We start from the raw sequence: 26212 nt of genomic DNA on the forward strand, positions 1-26212 counted from the left end.
GTCATTTGTCCCGTAACTGAAATACAAACCACGCTATTTAATATGGGTGACTCAACCCTTAGGTAGGGTGGTAAGTCCCAGCCATTACTGGCTTTTGGCTTTTTGCCCGGGGACTCAGTATCTGAGTGTGTTGGTACTCAACGATAAGGAGTCCCTGCGTCTCGCTAGCACCTTGCTCTGCAAGGGCTGCGGCCTACATAAGCTGTGTGTGGAGGAATGAAGTGTGACTCGTCCTAGGAGGTTGACCTGAAGTTCTTTAGATGGAACTTAAGGCTAGGACTCTCCCAATACCACCTCGTCAGGGTATGGGGTCATGACAGTATTAGCTTAAAACTAGGAACACAAGGGAACATGGTTTACCTGCAGTGGTTTGAGGTCAGCTGTGCAGAGAACCCAGGATGCTGCTTTCCCCAAGAGAGGGGAGGATGAAGAAAAGAATAAGGGCCAGACATACCTTTTCATTCATGCAGACTAAAACCGGATAACAATGCCCTCAACCCTCTGCTACTTGTCCATTAAGGAGCCTGAGGTTTAAATCAGCTGTTGTGAAGCCACCACAGGGCCGACAGAGAACGTATCGAGCCTTCTGTGGGTCACGTCTTGCAGGTAGTGGGCTGTGAAGGTCATCAGACGCTTCCACACCCCTGCTTGTAGAACCTGCGTCACTGAGTAGTTTTTTTTTAAGGCCAGGGACGTAGCTATGCCCCTGACAACATGTGCTCTAGGGAGACTTGACGGAAGAGGGTCGGGATTCAGTGAATGATGGATTACCCTATGAATCCAAGCTGAGATGGTATTCTTGGTGATCCTCCTCTTTGTCCTCCCAGTGCTTACAAACAATGCTTGCACTTAAGGACGAATTGCAGCTGTTCTCTTAAGATAGAGCCTCAGACTCCTTACTGGGCACAGTAGGAGATGGTCTGGGTCATCTGTTACAGAACGAAGACTCGAAATCCGGAAAGAGTCAAACCGAGGGTCTGGCACTCCCGGTTTCTGAGTCTTAGCTACAAACTCAGGGACGAATCTGAACGTTACCTCCCCCCATCCCCTTGAATGGGCGATGTCATACAAGAGACCATGCAGTTCCCCAACTCGTTTGGCCGAAGCCAACGCAAGTAGGAACACCGTCTTCCAAGTAAGGTGGCGATCTGAAGCCTGGCGTTGTGGTTCAAAGGGAGGTCTCTTCAGAGACCTGAGAACTCAAACCACGTTCCATGGAGGAGGTCTCACTTCCGACTGAGGGCAGGTAAGTTCATAACTTCGTATGAGTAAGGAAAGTTCCAGCGAAGAAGAAATGTCCACTCCTTTGAGCCTAAAGGCGAGACTTAAGGCTGAGCGATAGCCTTTCACTGCCGAGACTGAAAGGCGAATTTCTTCTCGCAAATACACGAAGAACTCCGCTATTGCTGGAATAGTGGCATCGAGTGGAGAGATACCCATTCCACGACACCAACCACAGAAAACTCGCCACTTTGCCTGGTAGACCCCTGCGGATAACCTTCGCAGGTATCCAGACATCCTTTCCGCAACTTGTTGCGAAAATCCTCTCTCTGCGAGGAGATGCTGGATAGTCTCCAGGCGTGAAGCCGAAGCGAAGCTACGGCTTTGTTAAAGATGTTGGCGTGTGGTTGTTTGAGTAGCTCGCGTCGTAGAGGGAGTTCTCTCGGGACCTCCGTCAGGAGTTGCAGAAGGTTTGGAAACCATTCCGCGTGATGCCATAGCGGAGCTATCAGGGTTATCGAGAGGTTGACCGATGTTCTGGTCTTGTTGAGTACCCTCCTCATCAGACAGAACGGGGGAAAGGCGTAGACATCAATGTTGTCCCACCGTTGTTGGAGGGCATCTTGCCAGAGTGCCTTGGGGTCCGGGACTGGGGAGCAGTACAGCGGGAGCTTGAAGTTCAACAATGTAGCGAACAGATCCACAGTCAGGGAACCCCACAAAGTCAGGACTTTGTTGGATACTAGACGATCCAAAGACCATACGGTACTCACTATCTGAGATGCTCTGCTCAGACTGTCGCCCAGCACATTCCTTTTGCCTGTAATGACGCAAGCCGTTAGTGGAATCGAGTGGACTTCGGTCCATCTCAGTATCTCTACTGCTAGATGGGATAGCTGCTCCAAAAAGGTGCCTCCCTGCTTGTTGATGTAAGCCACTATTGTGGTGTTGTCGCTTATCACCACCACAGAGTGACCCGCCAGGTATTGTTGGAACTGTTGAAGGGCCAGGAATACAGCCTTCATTTCTAGCAGGTTTATATGGAGGCACTTTTCTGATTCTGACCACAGGCCTGAGGTCCTGTGGTTCAGAACGTGGGGCCTCCACCCTTTCTTTGAGGCATCCGAGAACAGCATCAAATCCGGGGGGAGGACGAGAAGATCCACTCCCTTTCGTAGGTTCTCATCTGTCACCCACCACTGAAGGTCCGTCCGTTCCGCGGGTCCCATAGGGACCCTGACGTCCGGGGAATCGTGTCCGAGACTTGAGTCGCCATTGCAGAGATCTCATTCTGAGGCGACCATTGGGAACTAGACGGGCCAAGGATGAGAGGTGACTGAGAAGATGTAACCACGATTGGGCTGGGAGTTCGTCTCGCCTGAGGAAAGGACTTGTGACCCTCCTCAGCCTTGCTATTCTGTCGTCTGATGGGAAGGCTTTATGGAGATTGGTGTCTAAGATCATGCCTAGATATACCAGTCTTTGAGTAGGAAGCAGAGAGGACTTCTCGAGATTTACCATGATCCCCAGATCTTGGCAAAGTCCCAGAAGTTTGTCTCGGTGTCGAAGAAGGGTCGACTTCGAGTCTGCTAGGATCAGCCAGTCATCCAGATAACGGAGGAGACGGATGCCGATCCTGTGGGCCCACCATGATATCAGGGTGAACACTTTGGTGAAAACCTGGGGTGCTGTGGAGAAACCGAAACACAGCACCTTGAACTGATAGATCTTGTTGTCTAGGCTGAATCTTAAGTACTTCCTTGAAGACGGATGGACTGGGATCTGGAAGTACGCGTCCTTCAGATCCAGTGTACACATGAAGTCTTGGGGTCTCACTGCGAGTCTGATCGTGTCTGCCGTCTCCATACTGAACGGGGTCTGCTTGACAAACCTGTTCAGGGCTGAGAGGTCGATGACTGGTCTCCAGCCTCCAGACGCCTTCCTTACAAGAAAGTCGACTGAAGAAGCCTGGGGACCCGTCGACGACCTCCTGCAGAGCACCCTTCTTCAACATGGTCTGGACTTCTGCCCGAAGGGCTTCCCCCTTGCCGATCCCATGGCAAGGGAGCTCAACGACACTGGAACCGCTGTCAGGGGAGGTAGAGATGTTGTGAACGGGACGTGATATCCTTGACTGATTACAGAAATCGTCCAGGCATCGGCCCCGAGTTGCTGCCACCTGATCGCGCAACTTTGTGGGCATCCCCCCACTAGTGGACATGCCAATCCTAGCGTTTGCGGCCTCGGCCACTCCCTCTAGGATTTTTCCCTCACCTGGAAGACTTCTTGCCTTTCCTGTCCTTGACAGGAAAGGTCTTCGACACCGTTGCTTTTGCTGCCACTGACGGTTTCGTTGTCTTGGACGTGCGAGGTTGTTGGGGTGCTGGAGGTGGTTTATAGGGCTTCGATGTAAGAGCCCTATGTAGGAGACAGTCCTGGTTGGACTTTCTCCACCTCTCAGCTGCCTGTTCCACATCTTTCGGCTCAAACAAGTTCCTCCCCAAGATGGAGGAATGTTTGAGTCTGCTGACCTCGGTGCTGGGGACCTTCGCGTGAAATCTCTCAGACACCGCATCACGACGCTTCAAGATGGAATTAGCCCACAAGTTCGTGAGTTGGTGGGCTAGAAACTCGATGGTACGTGTGCCTGATAGAAGGAAGGTCTCCAAGGCCTTCCTGGTACTCTCCTTGGACAGGTCCTCGGATCGTAGCAGGATACCGAGAGACCCCAGCCAGATATCCAGCCACGAAGTTGCCTGCATGACACACTTCACTACCTTCTCCTAACCGAGGATCTCCGAGGCCGAGATAGACACTTTCCGACTGGTGAGTCTCTCTAGAGGGACTCCCTTGGTAAGCTCTTCCACAGAGTGGTGTAATGGAAGAGCTAAAAAAGACTCCTCCATGATCTCAAAGTACCTCCTCTGATGGACCCAAGGAGGCGGGAGGAGTTTGTTGCCGGCGCTGGAATGGCTGGAGGAGGCAAGCTAGGAGAGCTGGCCTTTAGCCTTATCTCTGGCACTCTTGACCCCTTGGGACCAAGGCAAAGCTGCACTGGCCTTCGGGGGCTTCTGAGTGCCGAAGACTCGGTCCAGGACCGTGTCCTTGCCCTCTCGAGCGGGAATCTCAGGATCCAAGAACCCGTTGAGACTCCTCATCAGAGTCAGAGCTTGCCAGAATGCATGTTCCAACTTCTGTAGCTCTCCTCCTGTAGGGCTGGCAGCAAAGTCTCCTGTCCCCAAAGGCTCTTCTGGGGGGGACTCGTGGACGTTCTCCGCGGGTTTGGCTGGCTCTGGTCTCATCCTCGAGGACGACTTGGGAACAGTCTTAGAGTCCTTCGACTCCCTCCTGGGAGGGGTACAGGACTCCAACAGCGATGGCGGGAGGCTCTTCTCCACCCCTACCCGAGAAGACTTCTCTACGCGAGGTGGGGTTTCTCCCATTGGTGCGATGGGAGAACGCCTCACCTCACGAGAATCCCCTGAGGACGGGAAATCTTCGTCCGAAGGAGAAGCAAAGAAAGTCTGGGGGGGAGGAAGCCTTCCTCAAAGACTTCCAAGAGCCAGCTTAACCCTTGGGGAAGACACCACGTCATCTACTCCTCTCTTCCTCTTCAGGGGGGTTGGTACTGCCGCTGATTTGAGGCCCAATTCAGAGAAGGCAGGCTTAAAGGCCTGCACGACGGCTCTGACAAGGGACCCAAACCATGGCTGCTTACTGACAGCAGCGCTGTCAGAGACTCCCTCTGGAGGGAAGGGGATCGATTGATCCCTAAGAGTAGAAACCACAACAGGGTCCTGAAAAGAAGAAGGGGAAGAATGCAAGTTCCTGGACCTATCCGATGTTCTCCCGCCCTCCGGCGAGCGCGCTGGTCTGCGCTTGCGGGGGGGGGGACGTGAAGGAGACGACCTGGTTGCTCGCGGTCCTGCTGCCTCGCGCGTGGGATCGCGCTGGAAATCTCGCTGTGAATCGCGCTGGCGCTCGAGCAATAGGTTCTTATCCGGTTTGCGCGCAGGCGATTGCTCACGCGCCAGTGAACGCGCGCGCGCGCGGGTGATGGCGAGGGTGCGCGTGGGCGAGCGATGACGCGTGGGCGAGCGATGGCGCGCAGGCGAACGATGGCGCGCAGGCGAGCGATGGCGCGCAGGCGAGCGATGGCGCGCTGGCGAGTGATGGCGCGTAGGCGAGCGAAAGCGCGCAGGTAAGGGAACGCGTTGACGCGCTGGCAAGCGATGGCGCGCAGGAGATGGAGCGCGCAGGGGCGATAGAGCGCGTGTGCGCGTAGGCGATCGGTACCGCGCAGTGGCGCGTTCTGGAGAAAGCCTAGGGCGTGTAGCAGGTTGAGCAAGTGTTCGCGCGTGGAGGCGATTGCACGCAAACGCGTGGACGCGCAGGATCTTTCTGAGCCCGTGAGGGTGAAAGTGTTGGGCGCGCGCACGCAGGGGAAACCTCCCTTGCGCGCGGGCGTGCACAAGGGCGCACATCTACGATGGGCGAACGGGCGTGGGGCGCGATGGCGTGTGGGAGAATGCTGGCGAGCAGGAGGGGTCTGATGGCGCGTCGGAGTCTGCTGGCGCGTAGGTGATCGCTGGCGAGCAGGGGAAGATGGTATCTTCCCTCCTGCGCCCAGATCTGAAGATCATGGGCGTGCGGGCGAACGTTGGCGCGCAGGTGAGCTCTGGCGCGTAGATCTATGGCATGCAGGAGATCGTGGGCGCGCATGGCACGCATCAGGATACGGGCGTGCAGTGTCGCGCTGGCGAGCAGGAGAATGTTGGCGCACAGGGGATTGACGGCGGGCAGGTGAGCGCTGGCGCGAAGTCTCAGGAACAGGTGCTCGCTGGTTCGTTGTCTCTGGGTCAGCAACTGTAGAGCGCTTGCGCGCAATAGCGCACTGGCGCGCAGGAGAACGTTGGCACGCAGGTGATACCTGGCGCTTAAGGGACTTTGCTACAATTTAAGCAAGTCCCTTTTGCCCCGAAGGGACCGTGGCCTGCTAGATCGCAGGATGCGTGGGCGCCCACAGCGCGTTGGCAGCTAGGAAGGGCGACGGCAGGTCAGCAGGTCTGGCAGGAGTAGGAGATCGCGAACGATCAGCGGACAGGTCCAGGGAAGTAGCTGGAAGGGCAGGTGAACGGCGACGAGGTTCCTCTGCGGCGGACTGCGGCGAAGACGAGCCGAAGAGGCGCCTCCTAACACCCTTGTGAGGTGAAGGAAGGCCTCTACGGCAGAGGGGAAGGCGGGCCTTACGCCTTATACGCCCTCTGGGGGCAGCAGGTAAACCATCAACAGTCCTCCGAAAAGGAGTCTCTGTCAGTGAACTCCCCCGAGGGGGAGAATCACCTGCCGGAGAGACCGTTGGACTTAGTTCCTCCCTCGAAGGGTGTTCAGAGGGGGGAGCTAAGCCTTCAGCTACCTCAGCAACAGGAGCAGAGGTTGAGATAACTCGTCAGAAGCCTCTGCCACAACAACGTCGACAATAGACAGAGGATCAACCTCTGCTAACGTCGGCGACTGTTTGACAGCTGCCCCTAACTTGATTATGTCAAACAGGGCTTCCTTGGAGGGCGAGCCCTGAAGCCCCAAGGAAGCCCAAAGCTGTAACAAATCATCATTAGCAACATTAGAAATTAAATCCTCCCCCGGGGAAGGAGGAGGAGCTGCCTCGCTATGGGAGGCAACTCCCTCTCCCAAACCCCGAGATTGGTTAACAGAAATGCGGCCTACGCTACCACTCGCCGGCCTCTCAGAAGAAGCCGATCGAGTGGGAGCTTCGGAGGAGGATTGGGCTACGGAAGAAGAGTCCTTGGGGTTTTCTCTCTTCAAGGAAGCCCTTGAAGAAGAAATATCCCGTTTCGACTTCTTCTTGCGGCGCCGGGAAAACCTCTCCAACTGGGAGGTAGACCACTCCCTGCACTCATCACATACTTTATCTTTGTCACACTGTTGGCCCCTACAAAAAGGACATAAGGTGCGTGGATCTATTTCGACTGCCGACATAAAAGTCCCATAAGGGCGGTCAGGTATGCCGGGACACTTCCGCATCGCAGAGGCCTACTTCCAAACACTCTGTCAAAAAGAAAAAGCAAACAAAGATTAATGGCTGTCAGTGTAGGCGAGGGTGATAGGAGGCACGTCTGTCTAGCACCCGAGCCGATAGCAAAGTGAAGCTCAGCACAGCTGTGTGTAAGGGAGGGGGGGGGTTTAGTATACTACCCCTCCCTAACCCCCGCTAACTAGCGGTGTTGTAGTAAACCCTCGTTAAAATTCTAATGGCTCGTCATTTCAGCTACGCCGAAAGTAATTACCCATATTAAATAGCGTGGTTTGTATTTCAGTTACGGAATAAAGGATGTTAAAAGACAAAAATTAATGGCATCCAGAATAAGCGAGGAGGAAGAGCATAAACAACCGCTCTCCATCCAAGCCAAAAGTAAAGTGACTAAATCACAGGTGTGTAAACAGGAGTGGTAGCAAGCTACCCCCAACTACCACCGCTAACTAGCGGTGTGGGTAATTAACCCTCGCTAAATTTTAATGGCTCGTCATTTCAGCTCCGACAAAAGTATAACCCCTAATAGATAGCGAGGTTTGTATTCCAGTTACGGAACAAACATCTGTTCACACTGACACCAGAAATCAGAGTGACTGCTACATGAGCAAGCAGGGGGGCAGGGCTTTACCACTCCCAGCCGGTAACTACCAGTCGGTAACTAACAGCCACCTGTTTACACTTCGTTAAAAAAGCTTAACTGCCGAATATGACAAATTCATAGATAATTTGTATTTTTCCTAACTATACAAACCTTAGCTATTTACATGGGGTAATTACTTCGGCGTAGCTGAATGACGAGCCATAAGAATTTTAACGAGGGTTTACTACCCCGCCGCTAGTTAGCAGGGGGTAGGGAGGGGTAGATAGCTACCACCCCCCCTCACACATACCGGTGAATGCTTCACTTTGCTTAGAGGTAGGACTTATCTCGGGGGACAGGGCTGGCGGGCAAATATGTGTAAATAGCTAAGGTTTGTATAGTTAGGAAAAATACAGATTATCTACGAATTTGTCATTTGTTCCGCAACTGAAATACAAACCACGCTATTTATATGGGGTGACTTAACCCTTAAGAAGGGTGGTAAGTCCCCTGCCATACTGGCTTTGGCTTGCCCGGGGACTCCAAATTCGAGTGTGTAAGTACTCAAGAAATAAGGAGTCCCTGCTCCTCGCTAGCATGCTGTGAAACTGCTGCGGCCTACATAAGCTGTGTGTGAAGGTGAGAAGTGACTCGTCCTAGGAAGTTGACCTGGAGTTCTTCAGATGGAAATCTAGGCTAGGACTCTCTCAATACCCCCTCGTCAGGGTATGGGGACATGACAGTATTACACTTAATACTAGGAACACAAGGGAGCATGGTTTCCCTGCAGTGGTTCGAGGTCAGCTGTGAAGAGAACCCAGGATGCTGTTTTCTCCAAGGGAGGAGAGGATGAAGAAAAGAATAAGGGCCAGACAGATCTTTTCATTCACGCAGACTAAAACCGGGTAACAATGCCCTCAACCTTCTGCTACTTGTCCATTAAGGAGCCTGAGGTTAGACCAGCTGTTGTGCAGCCACCACAGGGCCGATAGAGAACGTATCGAGCCTCCTGTGTGTCACATCTTGCAGGTAGTGGGCCGTGAAGGTGGTCTGACGCTTCCACACCCCAGCTTGAAGGACCTGCGTCACTGAATAATTTTTCTTGAAGGCCAGGGACGTAGCTATGCCCCTGACATCATAAGCTCTAGGGCGACGTGACGGAGAAGGGTCAGGATTCAAGGCCAGATGTATTACCTTGCGAATCCAGGCTGAGATAGTATTCCTGGTGACCCTCCTCTTCGTCTTCCCGGTGCTCACGAACAGGGCTCGCACCCGGGGACGAACTGCAGCTGTTCTTTTAAGATACAACCTCAGACTCCTCACTGGGCACAGTAGGAGATGGTCTGGGTCATCTGTTACAGAACGAAGACTCGAAACCAGGAAAGAGTCGAACCTAGGGTCCGGCACTCCCGGTTTCTGAGTCTTGGCAACAAACTCAGGGACAAAGCTGAACGTTACCTCCCCCCATCCCCTTGAATGGGCGATGTCGTACGAGAGACCATGTAGCTCACTGACTCACTTGGCCGAGGCCAATGCTAGCAGGAAAACCGTCTTCCAGGTAAGGTGACGATCTGAAGTCTGGCGTAATGGTTCGTAGGGAGGTCTCTTCAGAGACCTAAGAACTCGAACAACGTTCCATGGAGGAGGTCTCACTTCCGACTGAGGGCAGGTAAGTTCATAACTCCATATGAGAAGGGAAAGTTCCAGCGAGGAAGAAATGTCCATTCCTTTAAGCCTGAAGGCAAGATTTAAGGCTGAGCAATAGCCTTTCACTGCAGAGACTGAAAGGCACATTTCCTCCCGCAAATACACGAGGAACTCCGCTATTGCTGGAATAGTGGCATCGAGGGGAGAGATACCCCTTCCACAACACCAAACACAGAAGACTCGCCACTTCGCCTGGTAGACCCCTGCGGAGGACTTGCGCAGGTGACCAGACATCCTGTTCGCAACTTGTTGCGAAAATCCTCTCTCCGTGAGGAGATGCTGGATAGTCTCCAGGCGTGAAGTCGAAGCGAAGCTACGGCTTTGTGGAAGATGTTGGCGTGTGGTTGTTTGAGTAGCTCGTGACGTGGAGGGAGTTCTCTCGGAACCTCCGTGAGGAGTTGCAGAGCTATCAGGGTCATTGAAAGATTGACCGATATTCTGGTCTTGTTGAGCACCCTCTTCATCAGACAGAACGGGGGAAAGGCGTACACATCGACGTTGTCCCACCGTTGTTGGAAGGCATCCTGCCAGAAAGCCTTGGGGTCCGGGACCGGGGAGCAGTACAGGGGGGGGCTTGAAGTTCAGCGCTGTAGCGAACAGATCCACCGTCGGGGAACCCCACAAAGTCAGGACTTTTTTGGCTACTTGAGGATCCAAAGACCACTCGGTACTCACTATCTGCGTCGCTCTGCTCAGACTGTCGCCGAGCACATTCCTTTTGCCTGGAATGAAGCGAGCCGCTATTGTGATCGAGTGGACTTTGGACCATCTCAGAATCTCTACTGCAAGATAGGATAGCTGTTCTGAAAAGGTACCTCCCTGCTTGTTGATATAAGCCACCACTGTGGTGTTGTCGCTCATCACCACCACAGAGTGGCCCGCCAGGACTTGGTGGAACTTCTGAAGTGCCAGGAACACGGCCTTCATTTCTAGCAGGTTTATGTGAAGGTACTTTTCTGATTCTGACCACAGGCCTGAGGTCCTGTGGTTCAGAACGTGGGCCCCCCACCCTTTCTTTGATGCGTCCGAGAACAACATCAAATCCGGGGGAAGGTCGAGAAGATCCACTCCCTTTCATAGGTTCTCGTCCACCACCCACCACTGGGGGTCCGTCCGTTCCGCAGGACCCACAGGGACCAAAGTGTCCGGGGAATTGTGACCTTGATTCCACCGGGACTTGAGTCGCCACTGGAGAGATCTCATTCTGAGGCGACCGTTGGGAACAAGACGGGCCAGGGAGGAGAGGTGGCCGAGGAGACGCAGCTACGTTTAGGCTGGGAGTTCTTCTCGATTGAGGAAAGGCCTCGCGACCTTCCTCAGCCTTGCTATCCTGTCGTCTGATGGAAAGGCTTTGTGGAGATTGGTGTCAATGACCATGCCTAGATATACCAGTTTCTGAGAGGGCTGCAGGGAGGACTTCTCGAGATTTACCATGATCCCTAGATCCTGGCAAACTTCGAGGAGCTAATCTCGGTGGCGAAGAAGGGTTGCCTCCGAGTCCGCTAAGATCAACAAGTCGTCCAGATAACGAAGGAGACGGATGCCGATCCTGTGAGCCCACGAAGATATCAGGGTGAACACTCTGGTGAACACCTGAGGGGCTGTGGAGAGACCGAAACACAGCACCTTGAACTGGTAGATCTTGTCGTCTAGGCAAAATCTTAGGTACTTACTTGAAGACGGATGGACTGGGATCTGGAAGTACGCGTCCTTCAGGTCCAGTGTACACATGAAGTCTTGTGGTCTCACAGCAAGTCTGACCGTGTCTGCCATCTCCATACTGAACGGAGTCTGTTTGACAAACCCGTTCAGGATTGAGAGGTCGATGACTGGTCTCCAGCCTCCAGACACCTTTCTCACAAGAAAGAGTTGACTGTAGAAGCCTGGGGACAAGTCTACAACCTCCTGGAGAGCGTCCTTCTTCAACATGGTCTGGACTTCTGCCCAAAGGGCTTGCCCTCGTGCCGATCCCATGGCAAGAGAGCTCAACGACACTGGATTCGCTGTCAGGGGAGGTAGAGAAGCTGTGAACGGGACGCGTTAACCCTGAGCAATTACGGAAATCGTCCAGGTGTTGCTGCTACCTTGCCGCGCAACTTTATAGGCATCCACCCACTGGTGGACATGCAGGGGGACTGCCAAACCTAGCGTTTATGGCCTCGGCCATTTCCTCTAGGGTTCTTGCCTCCCCTGGAGGACTTCTTGCTCCTTCTGCTCTTGGCAGGAAAGGGCTTAGACACCTTCGGCTTTCCTGCAGTCGTCTTCTTTGTGTCCTTAGCCGGACGGGGCTGTTGGGCCGCTGGAGGTTTGTAGGGCCTCGATGTCAGGGCCCTATGGATGAGGGAATTCTGGTTGGACTTCCTCCACCTCTCAGCGGTCAGCTCCACGTCCTTAGGCTCAAACAAACTCTTACCGAGCACGGAAGAGTGTCTGAGCCTGCTAACATCCAAACTGCGAACCTTCTGGTGGAATCTCTCAGCTACGGCGTCCCGTCATTTGAGAATCGTATTGGCCAGCAAGCTCGAGACTTGGTGGGCCAGAAACTCGATGGTACGCGTGCCTGAGAGCAAGAAAGTCTCCAGTGCCTTCCTGGTGCTTTCTTTGGAGAGGTCCTCAGACTGCACCAGGTTGCCCAGAGACCCCAGCCAGATGTCAAGCCACGAAGTTGCCTGCATGGCCCACTTAGCGACCTTCTCCTGGCCTAGGATCTCAGTAGCTGAGTAGGACACGTGCCGGTTGGAGAGTCTCTCTAGAGGGACTCCCCCGGTGAGTTCTTCCACGGAGTGGTGAATAGGAAGACCCAAACAAGACTCCTCAAGGATCTCAAAGTACCTCCTCTGATGGACTCGAGGAGGAGGGAGGAGCTTGTTACCGGCGCTGGATCTGCTGAAGGAGGCAAGCTCAGAGAGCTGGCCCTCGACCTTGTCCCTGGCACTCTTCATCCCCTGAGACCAGGTCAAAGCTGCACTGGCCCTAGAGGGTTTCTGGGTACCGTAGACACGGTCCAAGACCGTGTCCTTACCCTCACGAGGAGGAATCTCTGGGTCTGGGATCCCGTTGAGGTTCCTCATGAGGGTCAGGACTTGCCAGAATGCGTGTTCTGACTCTTGGTGCTCTCCTCCTGAAGGACTGGCAGCAAAATCTCCTGTCCCCAGTGGCTCTTCCTGGGGGGACACGTGGACATCCTCGGAAGGTCTAGATGGCTCCTGTCTGATCCTTGTTGATGACTTGGGGATCGTCTTAGAGTTCTTCGGTTCCCTCCTGGGAGAGATACAGGACTCGAGCAACGATGGGTGCAGGCTCTTTTCCACCCCTGGACGAGAAGACTTCTCAGGGAGAGGCGGAGTTTCCCCCATTGGTGCGATGGGGGAACGGTCCGGCTCGCCCGACTCTCCTGAGGATGGGTAATCCTCATCCGCAGGGGAGGGAGAGAAAGTCTTGGGGGGGGGAAGGAGCTTTGCGCAAGGATCTGCGAGGAGACAGAATAGTCCTTGGAGGTGTTTCCACGGGAGGGACTCCTCTCTTCCTCTTCAGGGGGGAAGAAACCGCCGCTGATTTGTGACCCACGTCGAGAGGACGGGCTTCATCGCCTGCACAAGAGCTCTGACCAGGGTCCCGAACCAGGGCTGCTGGCTGACAGTCGCGCTGTCAGACACTCCCTTTGGAGGGAAGGGGATCGTTCGATCCCTTGGAGGAGTCGACAAATGCGGGTTCGCCTGAGAAGCTGAAACAAAAGTGTCTTTAGACCTGTCCGGGAACCGCCCCTCCTCTAGCGAGCGTGCTGTTCTGCGCTTGAGGGGAGGGGAACGAGACGATGACCTATCCGCCTGGCAACACTCGTGGTGGAGGTCGCGCGATGGGCCCTGACCAGGATCGTGTGTCACAGGAATCTCGTGCTCGCGCGCCCCACGGGCGTGAGAGGTTGGTGGAGCGGCCACGAGGGCGCGGTGGCGCGTGGGCGAGGCCACAGGCGCGTGGGCGAGGCCACAGGCACGTGGGCGCGATGGTGCGCAGGAGATGATGCGGGCGCGTAGGCGCGGGGGGCGCGCAAGAGATGGAGCGGGCGCGCGTAGGAGATGGCGAGGGCGTGTGGCGCGCAGGAGCTGGAACGTGAGGAGGCCGGATACGAGGGCGCGCAGCATCCTGATGCGGCACTGACGGGAGCGAGAGGGCAGTGGCGCATGGGCGCGTATCCGGAAGAACCGGGTGAGGGCACGAGAGCGCAGGTTCAGGATAGCGCAAGGGTGGGTTCGCGCGTTGGAGCGTAGGAGCGTAGGTGGGCGCTGATCCAAGAGCACAGGCATATTAGGCTGTGGGCGCGCTGGGCGCGCAGGGGATCGTGGGTGCGCAGGGGATCGTGGGCGCGCAGGGGATCATGGGCGCGCATGGCGCGCTGGTGTGCGCTGCTGCGGTGGGCGAGAAGGGCGCGCGGCTGGATTAGGGCGCACGGGTGTGCGCTGGAAGGTTGCATGAGGCGCCTTGAGAACTGGAACCTGGCGCGCAACCGGAGCGTCACTTGCGGCTGGAACGCGTGCAGGATCGCGCGGTCTGGAAGGAGAGTCCAAGGGTGCCTGTGAGCGCCCGTGCGCTAGCTTAGGCACCTCCTGGAATGCGCGCTGTGATGTAGAAGCGCGCTGGCGAGCGCGTGTGCGCTGTAACTGGAACTGCGCGCGATGGGCGTGCTTCGCGCCTAACTCCAGACAGGCGCTGCGAGTGCAGAGGTACCTGTGAGCGCCTGTGCGCTAACGTAGGAGCCTCTTGAACTGCGTGCGACAAGGCAGGAACCGGGGAACCCTGGCGCGTAACAGGAACAGGGGCCCGCAGGCGCACAGGTGAGCGCTGTGGCGCTAAGACTGGAACAGCGGCAGCAGCAGTATGAGGGCTCGCAGGTTGAACCTGGCGCTTGAGGGCAAGAGGCGCAGATTTGCGCTCAAGGCCCTTAAGCCCCGAAGGGCCCGGTGCCTGCGCAGTGGCAGGATTAGGTGGCGCGTAACGCGCATCAGCATCATCGAAAGGTGACGGCAGGTCAGCAGGTCTGGAGGGAGACTGGTCACAGGGTCTCGAAGGACGACCATCATCCGAAGGGGATCGCGAACGATCCCCGGAGAGGTCTAAGGTGGTAGCTGGCAGGATCGGCGAACGGCGAGTCGTCTCCGCAGAGGACTGTGGTGACGACGAGCCGAAGAGGCGCCTCTTAACCCCCTTGTAAGGGGAAGGAAGGCCTCTACGGTGAAGGGGAGGACAAGCCTTCCGCCTTATACGCCCACGAGGGGCCATGGGGTCAGCAGGCTGACCATCATAGGGCCTCCGAAAAGGAGTCTCTGTGAGTGAACTCCCCCGTGGGGGAGCATCACCGGCAGGAGAGACCGTAGGACTTAGATCCTCCCTCGAAAGGTATTCGGAGGGAGAATCTAAGCCTTCAGCTACCTCAGCAACAGGAACGGGGGTTTGACTAGACCCACGAGATGCCTCCATCACAACAACGTCAACAACAGACAGAGGATCTATCCCTGCTGTAGTTGGCGATTGTTTGACAGCTGCACCAAGTTTGATCATGTCAAACAGGGCTTCCCTGCAGGGCGAACCCTGCAGCCCCAAGGAAGCCCAAAGCTGCAACAAATCATGATTAAACACAGGTAAATCAATATTCATATCCTCCTCCGGTGGAGGAGGGGCAGCCGCCTCGCTATGGGAGGCAACTACCTCTCCCGCACCCCGGGATCGGTCAACAGCAGTACGGTCTACGCTACCACTCGCCGGCCTCTCGGAAGAGACCGCTCGAGGGAGAGCTTCGGAGGAGGAAAGGGCTACGGAAGAAGAAGTCTTGGAATTTTCTCTCTTCAAAGAAGCCTCTGAAGGAGAAAGATCCCTTTTAGACTTTTTCTTCTGGCGCCGGGCAAACCTCTGCCACTGGGAGGTAGACCACTCCTTACATTCGATACATACATTACCGCTATCACACCGTTGGCCCCTACAGTGAGGACACAAGGTGTGGGGATCGGTGTCGACCGCCAACATAAAGGTCCCACAAGGGCGGCCGGGAAGTCCAGGGCATGTACGCATAGTCAGTAGAGGCCAACTTCAAACACACTGGAAAAGAAAAAGCAAAAACAGATTAAATATGGCAGTCAAAGCGAGGAAGAGAGCAGACAGGTCTGTTCTCTGCCCGAGCCAAAAGTAAAGTGAAGCATTCACCGGTGTGTGTGAGGGGGTGGGGGGTGATAGCTAGCTCCCTACCCCCCGCTAACTAGCGGCGGGGTAGTAAACCCTCGTTAAAATTCTTATGGCTCGTCATTCAGCTACGCCGAAGTAATTACCCCATGTAAATAGCGTGGTTTGTATTTCAGTTACGGAACAAACTCCCGCTTCGCTGATGTCGATCTCATGTGAAGGACAAAGGTTTGTAATAGTGTAGGAACAAATACTCATTAGTTTTCTAAATACGATTACAAAAGCCACTTACTTTATTACGAGATTGATTTGGTTTTGGCCCATGAGCTTCTTTATTAAGATGATACTTGTAAATCTGCCATCTTGTTATGTCTGAACTACGCAATTCAAGTTTCATCTTCCACTCACACTTGACATGGCTTTCATGAATTTTCTTTCTCTTGCTTTTACTCATGCTGGGAGGCCGATGTTGATTTTTCCTACGAAAGTAATTATGACAAGTGTGGCAAAGAAAACTGTCTTCTACCAGCTTAGTCCATCGATCTGAATTATCTGTATAACAGTTGCAACATACTCTTATTTGTTCTTTAGGCATTCCACAACACGAAAATACACCATCAATGACACATACTTCATTAACTGGTTGTCCACATTTTGTTTTGCAGTTTTCACTAGTTGATGCACAATCAAGATACAATGTAGCAACAACTTTGTTTCCAACTTCTTCTGGTGGCAATTTCAGGGCAAATTTATTACCAACCTTGTGAATGCCAGGTCTTACATGTGAAGACTTTGACTTATTCATTGCAGACAACATGGTACTACCATCCAAAATAATGTCAATAATATTTTTGCGGTAAAAGAATCTCTGCATGACCTCTGACTTGATGGCATGGCACAAGTATTGTTCTGTATCTGAGCCTGTTGCCACCTCCCCAATTCTAATCCAGTTTTCCACACCTTTACTTAGGATCCACTCCCTACACTCTTTACTGTCTATAAATTCTTGAATAGTTTTACGAGTCTCTGGTTTATGAATACCTTCACTAGTGCTTGGAAAAACTTTTGTTAGGAGTCTGCCATCTGGAAGTAAACACTGCAACCTGACTCGAACATCTGATATTTTAACAACCTTGGGTTTTTCAGCAACCAGTTCTAAAATGTTAGTAAAGTTGAACACTGAAGGACTTTGGGTAACCTGGCATTTCTTACTGACTTTTATATGACTTTGGTTTTCTAACTTAATGCAAGCAGGTTTAAAATCATACTTTTGTTCAAAACATCTTTCCTTCTGCAGAACTGACGACCAACGATCATCAGTACTCATAATTTTGAAAGTTAGTTCATGTGATATAGCTAATCCTAAACCTCCCTCCATACACGATATCAAAAATGCTGCAGCAACACATTCATGAGGATCATAATAAACAACAATTATGCCACTCTTGAATTTTGCTCGTTCAGAGTAACCTTCAACGGGAATTTCTAGTTCAGAAAGATTCTCAATACTATCAGCTGATAATATCACTAAGTGATACTCTCTACTTCCAGTAGTACTTTTTCTCTGTGAAAAAATAATATGTTCAAAATATCTCTCAATTGTTATACGATTAAGTTTTCTGTGCAAAGAAATTGGAATCCCATCTTTAACACTGATCAATGTGTTCTTTTTCCGATTGTCAATCAAATTAGCCCTGGTTTTGATTGACCGGAAAGTTGACCTTTCCATTTTACTTTTGAGCTCTGACACTACATTACCTTGGGTCTCACTCATAAGTATCTGCTTGGGTGTTAACTTTGCAAGAGAACGTAATTTGTCCCACTTATCTCTCATCATCAGAGTTGGTCGTGTCTGACAAGGTACATCGACATTATGCTCTTCAGAGTTATCACTATGTTGATATACAATCCATTTTGTGATATCATATCCACTGAGCTCTAGCTTCATTCTCCAATTACATTTAGTATGAGTTTCATGAATCTTTTTCTTCCTACTATTCTTCCGGCAATAAGGACGATGTTCACCCCGCCTCTGATAAAACTTGTAACAGGAATTACATAGAGGGGTGTTCTTCTCAGTTTTGTACCATTGGACTGTGTTGTCTATACCACAGTTGTAGCAGAATTGAGTTTCTTTTTTTTTTCCACAGCATGAAAATTTACCATTAATGATTGTAACATCACTAATGGGTGCTCCACATTCAGTTCTACATTTATCAGTTAATGATGCACATTCCAAGTGAAACCTGGCTAACACGGTTCCTGCCACTTTGTCAGGAGACACTTTTAGCTTGAAACGGTCATCTAATCTGTGGGAAGAACCCCACCCGACATGACTACTCGTTGAAGCAGTCAATACATCTTCGTCTCGAATAATCTCCAGCAACTTTTTATCATAAACAAATCTCTGATTTACATCAAATTTCATACTAGCAATAAATTTCTTTGTGTCTATTCCTGTTGAAATTTCACCAAGTGTGGCCCAATTTCCTCTCTTTCTTTTGAAGCCTTCCATTACCCACTTCTTCCCTTCTTCACTATCAATAAATTCTTGAACAGTTTTCCGGGTGACTGGATCTTTGATACCAAGCTCTGTGCCAGGGAAAGCTTTTGTGATAGTTCGACCCCCCTTATAGATACATACAAGTCTAACATATTCATCAGACACCCTACTTAGTCTTGGTTCCTCTGCTATGAACTCGGATATATTGGAAGAATCCAATTTCTCTACAACTGCTAGATGTCGAATGCATACCTTGCTATTTATAAATTTTTGGATATTTTCCAGAGCTTCTTTGTCACTAAGGCCAAGTGTACTGCACTCAAATGACTTCACAAATACTCTTTTATTCAGTTTTGTACATTTTAAGCTGATATTTCCATAGTGATAAAATATAATAGGCTCACAGAGAACAAAGCTTTTTATATTTGAATAATCAATTTGATGACTGGTGACACCGCTACTGAGTACCTTTTCACCAGGTTCAATATCAATAAAATCTCCAGGATTTGAGTCATATTTAAATTCTTCAAACTTCTTTCCCTCTGATTTCAAAACAACTCTGACAGCTTCTGTCATATCTCCAACGTCAACATTATTTTGTTCATCAGCATCAACATTCTTCATTTTCACAGTCTGAAATCCACACATCTCAGATTCTAATTTAATTTGGATGGCAGAACTTGATGCCGGGATTCCACTACATCGTAAATATTCATTAATACTAGGTATACTGTTTTCACCATCTTCAGTTCTATTGCAACATTTTATTCTTTCACCTTCTCGGATATCTTCAGATGTACACACTTCCACTGTTTCTGCATATGCTGGGGACCTGACATATTTTCCTTCAGGAACTTCTGACAACCTAGAGTATTTATGATCTAATATATCTATGACAGGATCGTCCTTATTATCAGCCATCTTTGAATTTCTGAAAGAGAAATAAAGATCCAAATATTAATGGCTATAAAACAATAAAATATGAAAAATTTAAAGTAATTTGTATTTCTCCGAATGATACAAACATTGAGCTTTTTATAAGGGAATATACTTTCAGCAAAGTTGGAAGACTAGACATAGGACTTTTAGCAAGGTGTAACTACTCCACCGCTAGTTAGCGGGGGGCGGGTGGGGGGGGTAGTATCGGCTACCACGATCACACACACACACAGGTGTTGTCTCACCACTTTTGGTTGCAGTGACTTGCAAAGGGATAGGTGATGGCGTGCCAAATTTGTATATAGAACTGAAGGTTTGTATCATTAGGAATAATACAAATTGCTGTACTTTAAATTTGTCCTTTGTTCCAACACTAAATACAAACTCTTTCACTCTATTAGGGAAGACTCACCCCTAAGGAGGATGGAAGTCCTAACCAACTGGCTGGTTTATGACCCAGAGTTTCCTCACGTGCTACGCACACATAAGAAGGAACGCCCTTACACCTCGTTAAAACTCTATGTAATAGCACGCTTTAGCAGCCTGTGCAATCCGTATGATTGTGTGATACTAGGAATGTGTCTAGTCTAGGTAGGAATTCTCATGAATCTTAGAATTCTTTGAGCCAGCCATAGATGTTACCCAATTGCACCTCGCCAGGGGGGATGCAACCAGTATATATTTCTATACCAGGTTACACAAGGGAAATGGTTATTACCTGCAGACAGAGAAGGCCAGCTTGCAGAGTACCATAAGTGCTGTTCCCCAAGAGAGGGTAAGATGAAGGAAAGAAAGAGCCAGTCATTCTTATCATCTTGGGTAACCTCTGTCCTCTACCATCTGCTACTTGTCCATCAAGGATCTTGAGGTCTTTAATCTACTTGTTGTGCAGCCATCAACAGGACCAATGAAGAAGGTCTCCATGTTCCTATGGGTAACATCTTGCAGGTAGTGGGCAGTGAAGGGTGTTTGATGCTTCTACACACCAGCTTGAAGGACCTACGCCACAAAGTAGTTCTTCTTAAATGCTAGGGACGTACTTATACCCCTAAAGTCATGATATCTAGGTCTTCTTGTCAGTGGAGAAGGATCAGGATTCAAGGCCCGGTCTATGACCTTGCGAATTGACGCTGAGATCGTGTTCTTAGTAATCCTTCTCTTCACCATCCTCATGCTGATGAAGAGTGCTTTCACTCAGGGGCCAGCTCCTATAGTTCTCTTGAAGTAGTACCTCAAGGCCCTCACTGGACAAAGTATCATTTGATCCGGGTCATCGGTTAAGTTACGAAGACTCTCAATCTGGAAGGGCCAGATCAGCTACTCAAACATTTTGAGTCTGCGATAAAATCAGGGACGAAGCTGAGCGTTACCTCTCCCCATCTCTTTGAATGGGACAAGTCGTAGGAAAGACGACAGAATTGTCCTAAGTGAGAAGAAAATGACAAATTCGGAGATAATTTGTATTTTTTGTAACCATACAAACCTTAGCTATTTACATGGGGTTTTACTTTTGGCGTAGCTGAAATGACGGGCCATTAGAATTTTAACGAGGGCTAATTACCCCCGCGCTAGTTAGCAATGGGGTAGGGGAGTGGTAGCTAGCTACCCCTCCCCCCTCACACACCGGTGAACTGCTTCACTTCGCTTAGAGGTAGGACTTGCCTTGGGGGACAGGGCTGGCGGGCAAATATGTGTAAATAGCTAAGGTTTGTATGGTTAGGAAAAATACAAATTATCTACGAATTTGTCATTTGTTCCGTAACCGAAATACAAACCACGCTATTTACATGGGGTGACTTACCCCTTAGGTAGGGTGGAAAGTCCCGGCCTTACTGGCTTTGGCTTTGCCCGGGGACTCAGAATCCGAGTGAGCAGCACTCGAGAAAAAGAGTCCCTACACCTCGCAAGTTCCTTGCTCCGCACCTACATAAGCTTGTGTGTGGAGGGATGAAGTGTGACTCGTCCTAGGAAGTTGACCTGAAGTCCTTTAGATGGAATTCTAGGCTAGGACGTTCCCAATACCGCCTCGTCAGGGTATGGGGGACGCGACAGTATTATCTTAATACTAGGAACACAAGGAAGCATGGTTTACCTGCAGAGGTTCGAGGTCAGCTATGCAGAGAACCAAGGATGCTGCTTTCCCCAAGAGAGGGGAGGATGAAGAAAGAAGTAAGGGCCAGACATACTCTTTCATTCATGCAGTCTAACACCGGGTAACAATGCCCTCAACCTTCTGCTATCTGTCCATTAAGGAGCCTGAGGTTAGACCAGCTGTTGTGCAGCCACTACAGGGCCGATCGAGAATGTATCAAGGCTCCTGTGGGTCACGTCCTGCAGGTAGTGGGCTGTGAAGGTCGTTTGACGCTTCCAGACCCCAGCTTGTAGCACCTACGTCACCGAGAAGTTTCTCTTGAAAGCCAGAGACGTTGCGATGCCTCTGACATCGTGTGCTCTGGGACGACATGACGGAGGAGGATCTGGATTCAAGGCGTGGTGGATCACTCTTGGAATCCAAGCAGAAATGGTATTCTTGGTGACCCTCCTCTTCGTCCTTCCCGTGCTCACAAACAGGGCTTGCACGCGGGGACGGACTGCAGCCGTTCTCTTCAGGTAACGCCTCAGACTTCTCACTGGACATAGTAGCAGATGGTCTGGGTCACTTGTTACAGAACGAAGACTCGAGACCCTGAAGGAGTCGAACCGTGGGCCCGGCACTCCAGGGTTCTGAGTCTTAACTACAAACTCAGGGACGAACCCGAATATTACCTCCCCCCATCCCCTTGAATGGGCGACGTCGTATGAGAGACCATGAAGTTCACTGACACGCTTGGCTGATGCCAAAGCGAGCAGGAACACAGTCTTCCAAGTCAGGTGTCGATCAGAGGCCTGGCGTAATGGTTCGAACGGAGGTCTCTTAAGAGCCCTGAGGACGCGAACCACGTTCCATGGAGGAGGTCTCACTTCCGACTAGGGCAGGTAAGTTCGTAGCTTCGTATGAGTAAAGAAAGTTCCAGCGAGGAAGAAATACCTATTCCTTTCAGCCTGAAGGCTAAGCGATAGCCTTTCACCGCCAAGACCGAAAGGCCCATTTCCTCCCGCAAATACACGAGAAACTCCGCTATTGCTGGAATAGTGGCATCGAGGGGAGAGATACCCCTCCCACGACACCAACCACAGAAGACTCTCCACTTCGCCTGGTAGACCCCTGCGGATGACTTTCGCAGGTGTCGAGACATCCTCTCCGAAACTTGTTGCAAAAAGCCTCTCTCAGTGAGGAGATGCTGGATAGTCTCCAGGCGTGAAGCCGAAGCGAAGCTACGGCCTTGTGGTAGATGTTGCAGTATGGTTGCTTGAGTAGCTCGTGTAGTGGGGGGAGTTCTCTCAGGAGTTCCGTCAGGAGCTGCAGAAGGTCCGGGAACCACTCTGCGTGATGCTATAGCGGAGCTATTAAGGTTATTGACAGATTGACCGATAGTCTGGTCTTGTTGAGCACCCTTCTCATCAGACAGAACGGTGGAAAGGCGTAGACATCAATGTTGTCCCACCGTTGTTGGAAGGCATCTTGCCAGAGTGCCTTGGGGTCCGGGACTGGGGAGCAGTACAGCGACAGCTTGAAGTTCAAAGCTGTCGCGAACAGGTCCACTGTCGGGGAACCCCACAAAGTCAGAACTTTGTTGGCTACTTGAGGATCCAAAGACCACTCGGTACTCACTAGCTGCGATGCTCTGCTCAGACTGTCGCCGAGCACATTCCTTTTGCCCGGAATAAAGCGAGCTGATAGTGGAATCGAGTGGACTTCGGTCCACCTCAGTATCTCTACTGCAAGATGGGATAGCTGTTGTGAAAAGGTACCTCCCTGCTTGTTGATGTAAGCCACTACTGTGGTGTTGTCGCTCATCACCACCACGGAGTGGCCCGCCAGGGCCTGTTAGAACTGTTGAAGGGCCAGATAGACGGCCTTCATCTCTAGCAGATTGATGTGGAGGCACCTTTCTGATTCTGACCATAGGCCTGAGATCCTCTGGTTCAGAACGTGGGGCCCCCACCCTTCTTTTGACGCGTCCGAGAACAGCATCGAATCCGGGGGGAGGACGAGAAGATCCACTCCCTTTCGAAGGTTTTCGTCGGTCAGCCACCACTAAAGGTCCGTCCGTTCCGCGGGTCCCATGGGGACCAGAGTGTCCGGGGAATTGTTGCCTTGATTCCACCAGGACTTGAGCCGCCATTGTGGGGATCTCATCCTGAGGCGGCCTTTCGGAACTAGACGTGCCAGGGAGGCCAAGTGACCTAGGAGACGTAACCAAGATTGGGCTGGAAGCTCCTCTCGTCCGAGGAAAGATCTTGCGACCCTCCTCAGCCTTGCTATCCTGTCGTCTAATGGAAAGGCTTTGTGGAGATTGGTGTCTAATATCATGCCTAGATATACCAGTCTTTGAGTTGGAAGCAGAGAAGACTTCTTGAGATTTACCATGATCCCTAGATCTTGGCAAAGTCCCAGAATCTTGTCTCGGTGTCGAAGAAGGGTCGACTCCGAGTCTGCTAGGATCAGCCAGTCATCCAGATAACGGAGGAGACGGATGCCGATCCTGTGGGCCCACCATGATATCAGGGTGAACACTTTGGTGAAAACCTGGGGTGCTGTGGAGAAACCGAAACACAGCACCTTGAACTGGTAGATCTTGTTGTCTAGGCTGAATCTCAAGTACTTCCAGGAAGACGAATGGACTGGGATCTGGAAGTACGCGTCCTTCAAATCCAGAGTGCACATGAAGTCTTGCGGTCTCACTGCAAGTCTGACCGTGTCTGCTGTCTCCATGCTGAACGGAGTTTGCTTCACAAACTTGTTCAGAGCTGAGAGGTCGATGACTGGTCTCCAGCCTCCAGACGCCTTCTTTACAAGAAAGAGTCGACTGAAGAAGCCTGGGGAGCCGTCGAGGACCTCCTGGAGAGCATCCTTCTTGAGCATGGTCTCGACTTCTGCCCGAAGGGCCAGCCCCTTTACCGATCCCATGGCATAGGAGCTCAACGACACTGGATTCGCTGTCAGGGGAGGAAGATATGTTATGAACGGGACGCGATATCCTTGGCTGATCACAGAGATCGTCCAGGAATCGGCCCCGAGTTGCTGCCACCTGTCCGCGCAACTTTGTAGGCATCCCCCCACTAGTGGACATGCAGGGGGATTGCCAATCCTAGCGTTTACGACCTCGGCCGCTCCCCCTAGGATTCTTAGCTCCCCTGGAGGACTTTCCGCCTTTCCTGTCCTTGACAGGAAAAGGCTGCTGCTTAGACACCTTTGCCTTTGCTGCCGGAGCCTGTCTCGATGTCCTAGACTGACGAGGCTGCTGCTGTTCTTGTTGAGGAGCTGGAGGCTTGTAGGGCCGAGATGTAAGGGCCCTTTGGAGGAGCGAATCGTGATTCGAATTCCTCCACCTCTCAGCTGTCCGTTCCACATCCTTGGGCTCGAACAAACTCTCTCCAAGGATGGAGGAGTGTCTGAGCTTGCCGACATCCACGGCTGGGACTTTCGAGTGGAACCTCTCAGTCACGGCATCACGGCGTTTTAGGATCGAGTTTGCCCACAAGTTCGAAACTGGTGCTCTCCTTGGACAAGTCCTCGGATCGCAACAGGATGCCCAGAGACCCCAGCCAGATGTCTAGCCACGAAGTGGCCTGCTTGGCACACTTCGCGACCTTCTCCTGACTTAGGATCTCCATAGCCGAGAATGTCACTTGCCGGGCGGAGAGTTTCTCGAGAGAAATCCCCTTAGAGAGCTCTTCCACAGAATGGTGGAGGGGAAGAGCTAAACAAGACTCCCCTATGATCTCGAAGTACCTCCTCTGCTGTACACGAGGAGGTGGGAGGAGTTTGTACCCGGCAGAGGAACGGCTGGAGGCGATTTCGGCGAGCTGGCCCTCAACCTTGTCTCTGGCACTCTTCACTCCCTGGGACTAGGCCAGAGCCGCGCTGGCCTTTGGGAGCTTCTGGGTACCGTAGATTTGGTCCAGGACCGTATCCTTGCCTTCGCGGGGGGCGGTCTCTGGGTCCTTGAATCCGTTGAGTTGCCTCATTAGACTCAGGACCTGCCAGAAGGCATGCTCCGACTCGTGCTCTTCTCCTGAGGACGGAAAGGCTTCGTCCACAGGGGAAGGAGAAAGTGTCTGCGCGGGGGAGGGGGACTTCCTGACGGACTTCTTGGGAGCCAACTTAACCCTAGGGGAAGTTACCACAAAGTCCACTCCTCTCCTTCTCTTCAGCGGGGACGCGGGTGTCATTGGTTTCAGTCCCAGATCAGCGAGGGACGGCTTCATAGCCTGCACGACAGCTTTGATCAGGGACCCGACCCAAGGCTGGCAGCTAACCGACGCAGTGTCAGCAACACCCGCCGGAGGGAAGGGGATCGCCTGAAAAGAAGAATGTTGCATGGACCTCTCCGAAGATTCATCCTGCTCCTGGACGAGCGCAGCTCTGGGCTTGCGGGGTAGAGATCGCGAGGACGAGGATCTGGAAGCACGCGTCCCCGAAGACTCACACGGTTGGGCGCGCTGCGAAACCCTGCGGGAATCGTTGGCGAGGTCGCGCTGGCGCTCGCGCGATGGTAGAACCGCTGGTTCGTGCGCGGGCGAACGTTGGCGCGCGTGCGCGCGGAGATAAAGGCGTGGGCGAGTGGGCGCGTGGGCACGCGGGCGAGTGAGCGCGTGGGCGCGCTGGCGAGTGGGAGCGTGGGCGCGCAGGTGAGGGTACGCGCGGTTGTAAGGGCGAGCGTGGCGATCGGGAGAACGATGGCGCGTAGGCGATCGATGGCGCGTTGGCGAGCGATGGCGCGTTGGCGAGCGATGGCGCGTTGGCAAGCGTTGGCGAGCGATGGCGCGTTGGCGAGCGATGGCGCGTTGGCGACCGATGACGAGCGATGGCGCGTTGGCGACCGATGGCGAGCGATGGCGCGTTGGCGAGCGATGGCGCGTAGCACGGACAGGCGATCGACTACGCACAGGCGAGTTAGCGCGTGGGCATGTCGGAGACCTGTGGCGATCT

The 26212-nt window shown here is 52.2% G+C and overlaps 1 protein-coding gene across 4 annotated transcripts in view; it reads right to left on the reverse strand.

Annotated features, from left to right (window-relative positions):
- The window catches only part of LOC137653507 (uncharacterized), a 197062-nt gene that overhangs the window by 101584 nt on the left and 69266 nt on the right, over positions 1–26212 (reverse strand). For all 4 annotated transcript variants that reach the window (XM_068386986.1, XM_068386978.1, XM_068386970.1 and 1 more), the window contains exon 2: positions 16027–19168. In XM_068386986.1, coding sequence (XP_068243087.1) covers positions 16027–19158 — 3132 coding nt within the window. In that variant the 5' untranslated portion in view covers positions 19159–19168. The remainder of the gene's footprint in view (positions 1–16026; positions 19169–26212) is intronic.

This window comes from Palaemon carinicauda, chromosome 1 (genome assembly GCF_036898095.1).
Source record: "Palaemon carinicauda isolate YSFRI2023 chromosome 1, ASM3689809v2, whole genome shotgun sequence".
NCBI classification, from domain to species: domain Eukaryota; kingdom Metazoa; phylum Arthropoda; class Malacostraca; order Decapoda; family Palaemonidae; genus Palaemon; species Palaemon carinicauda.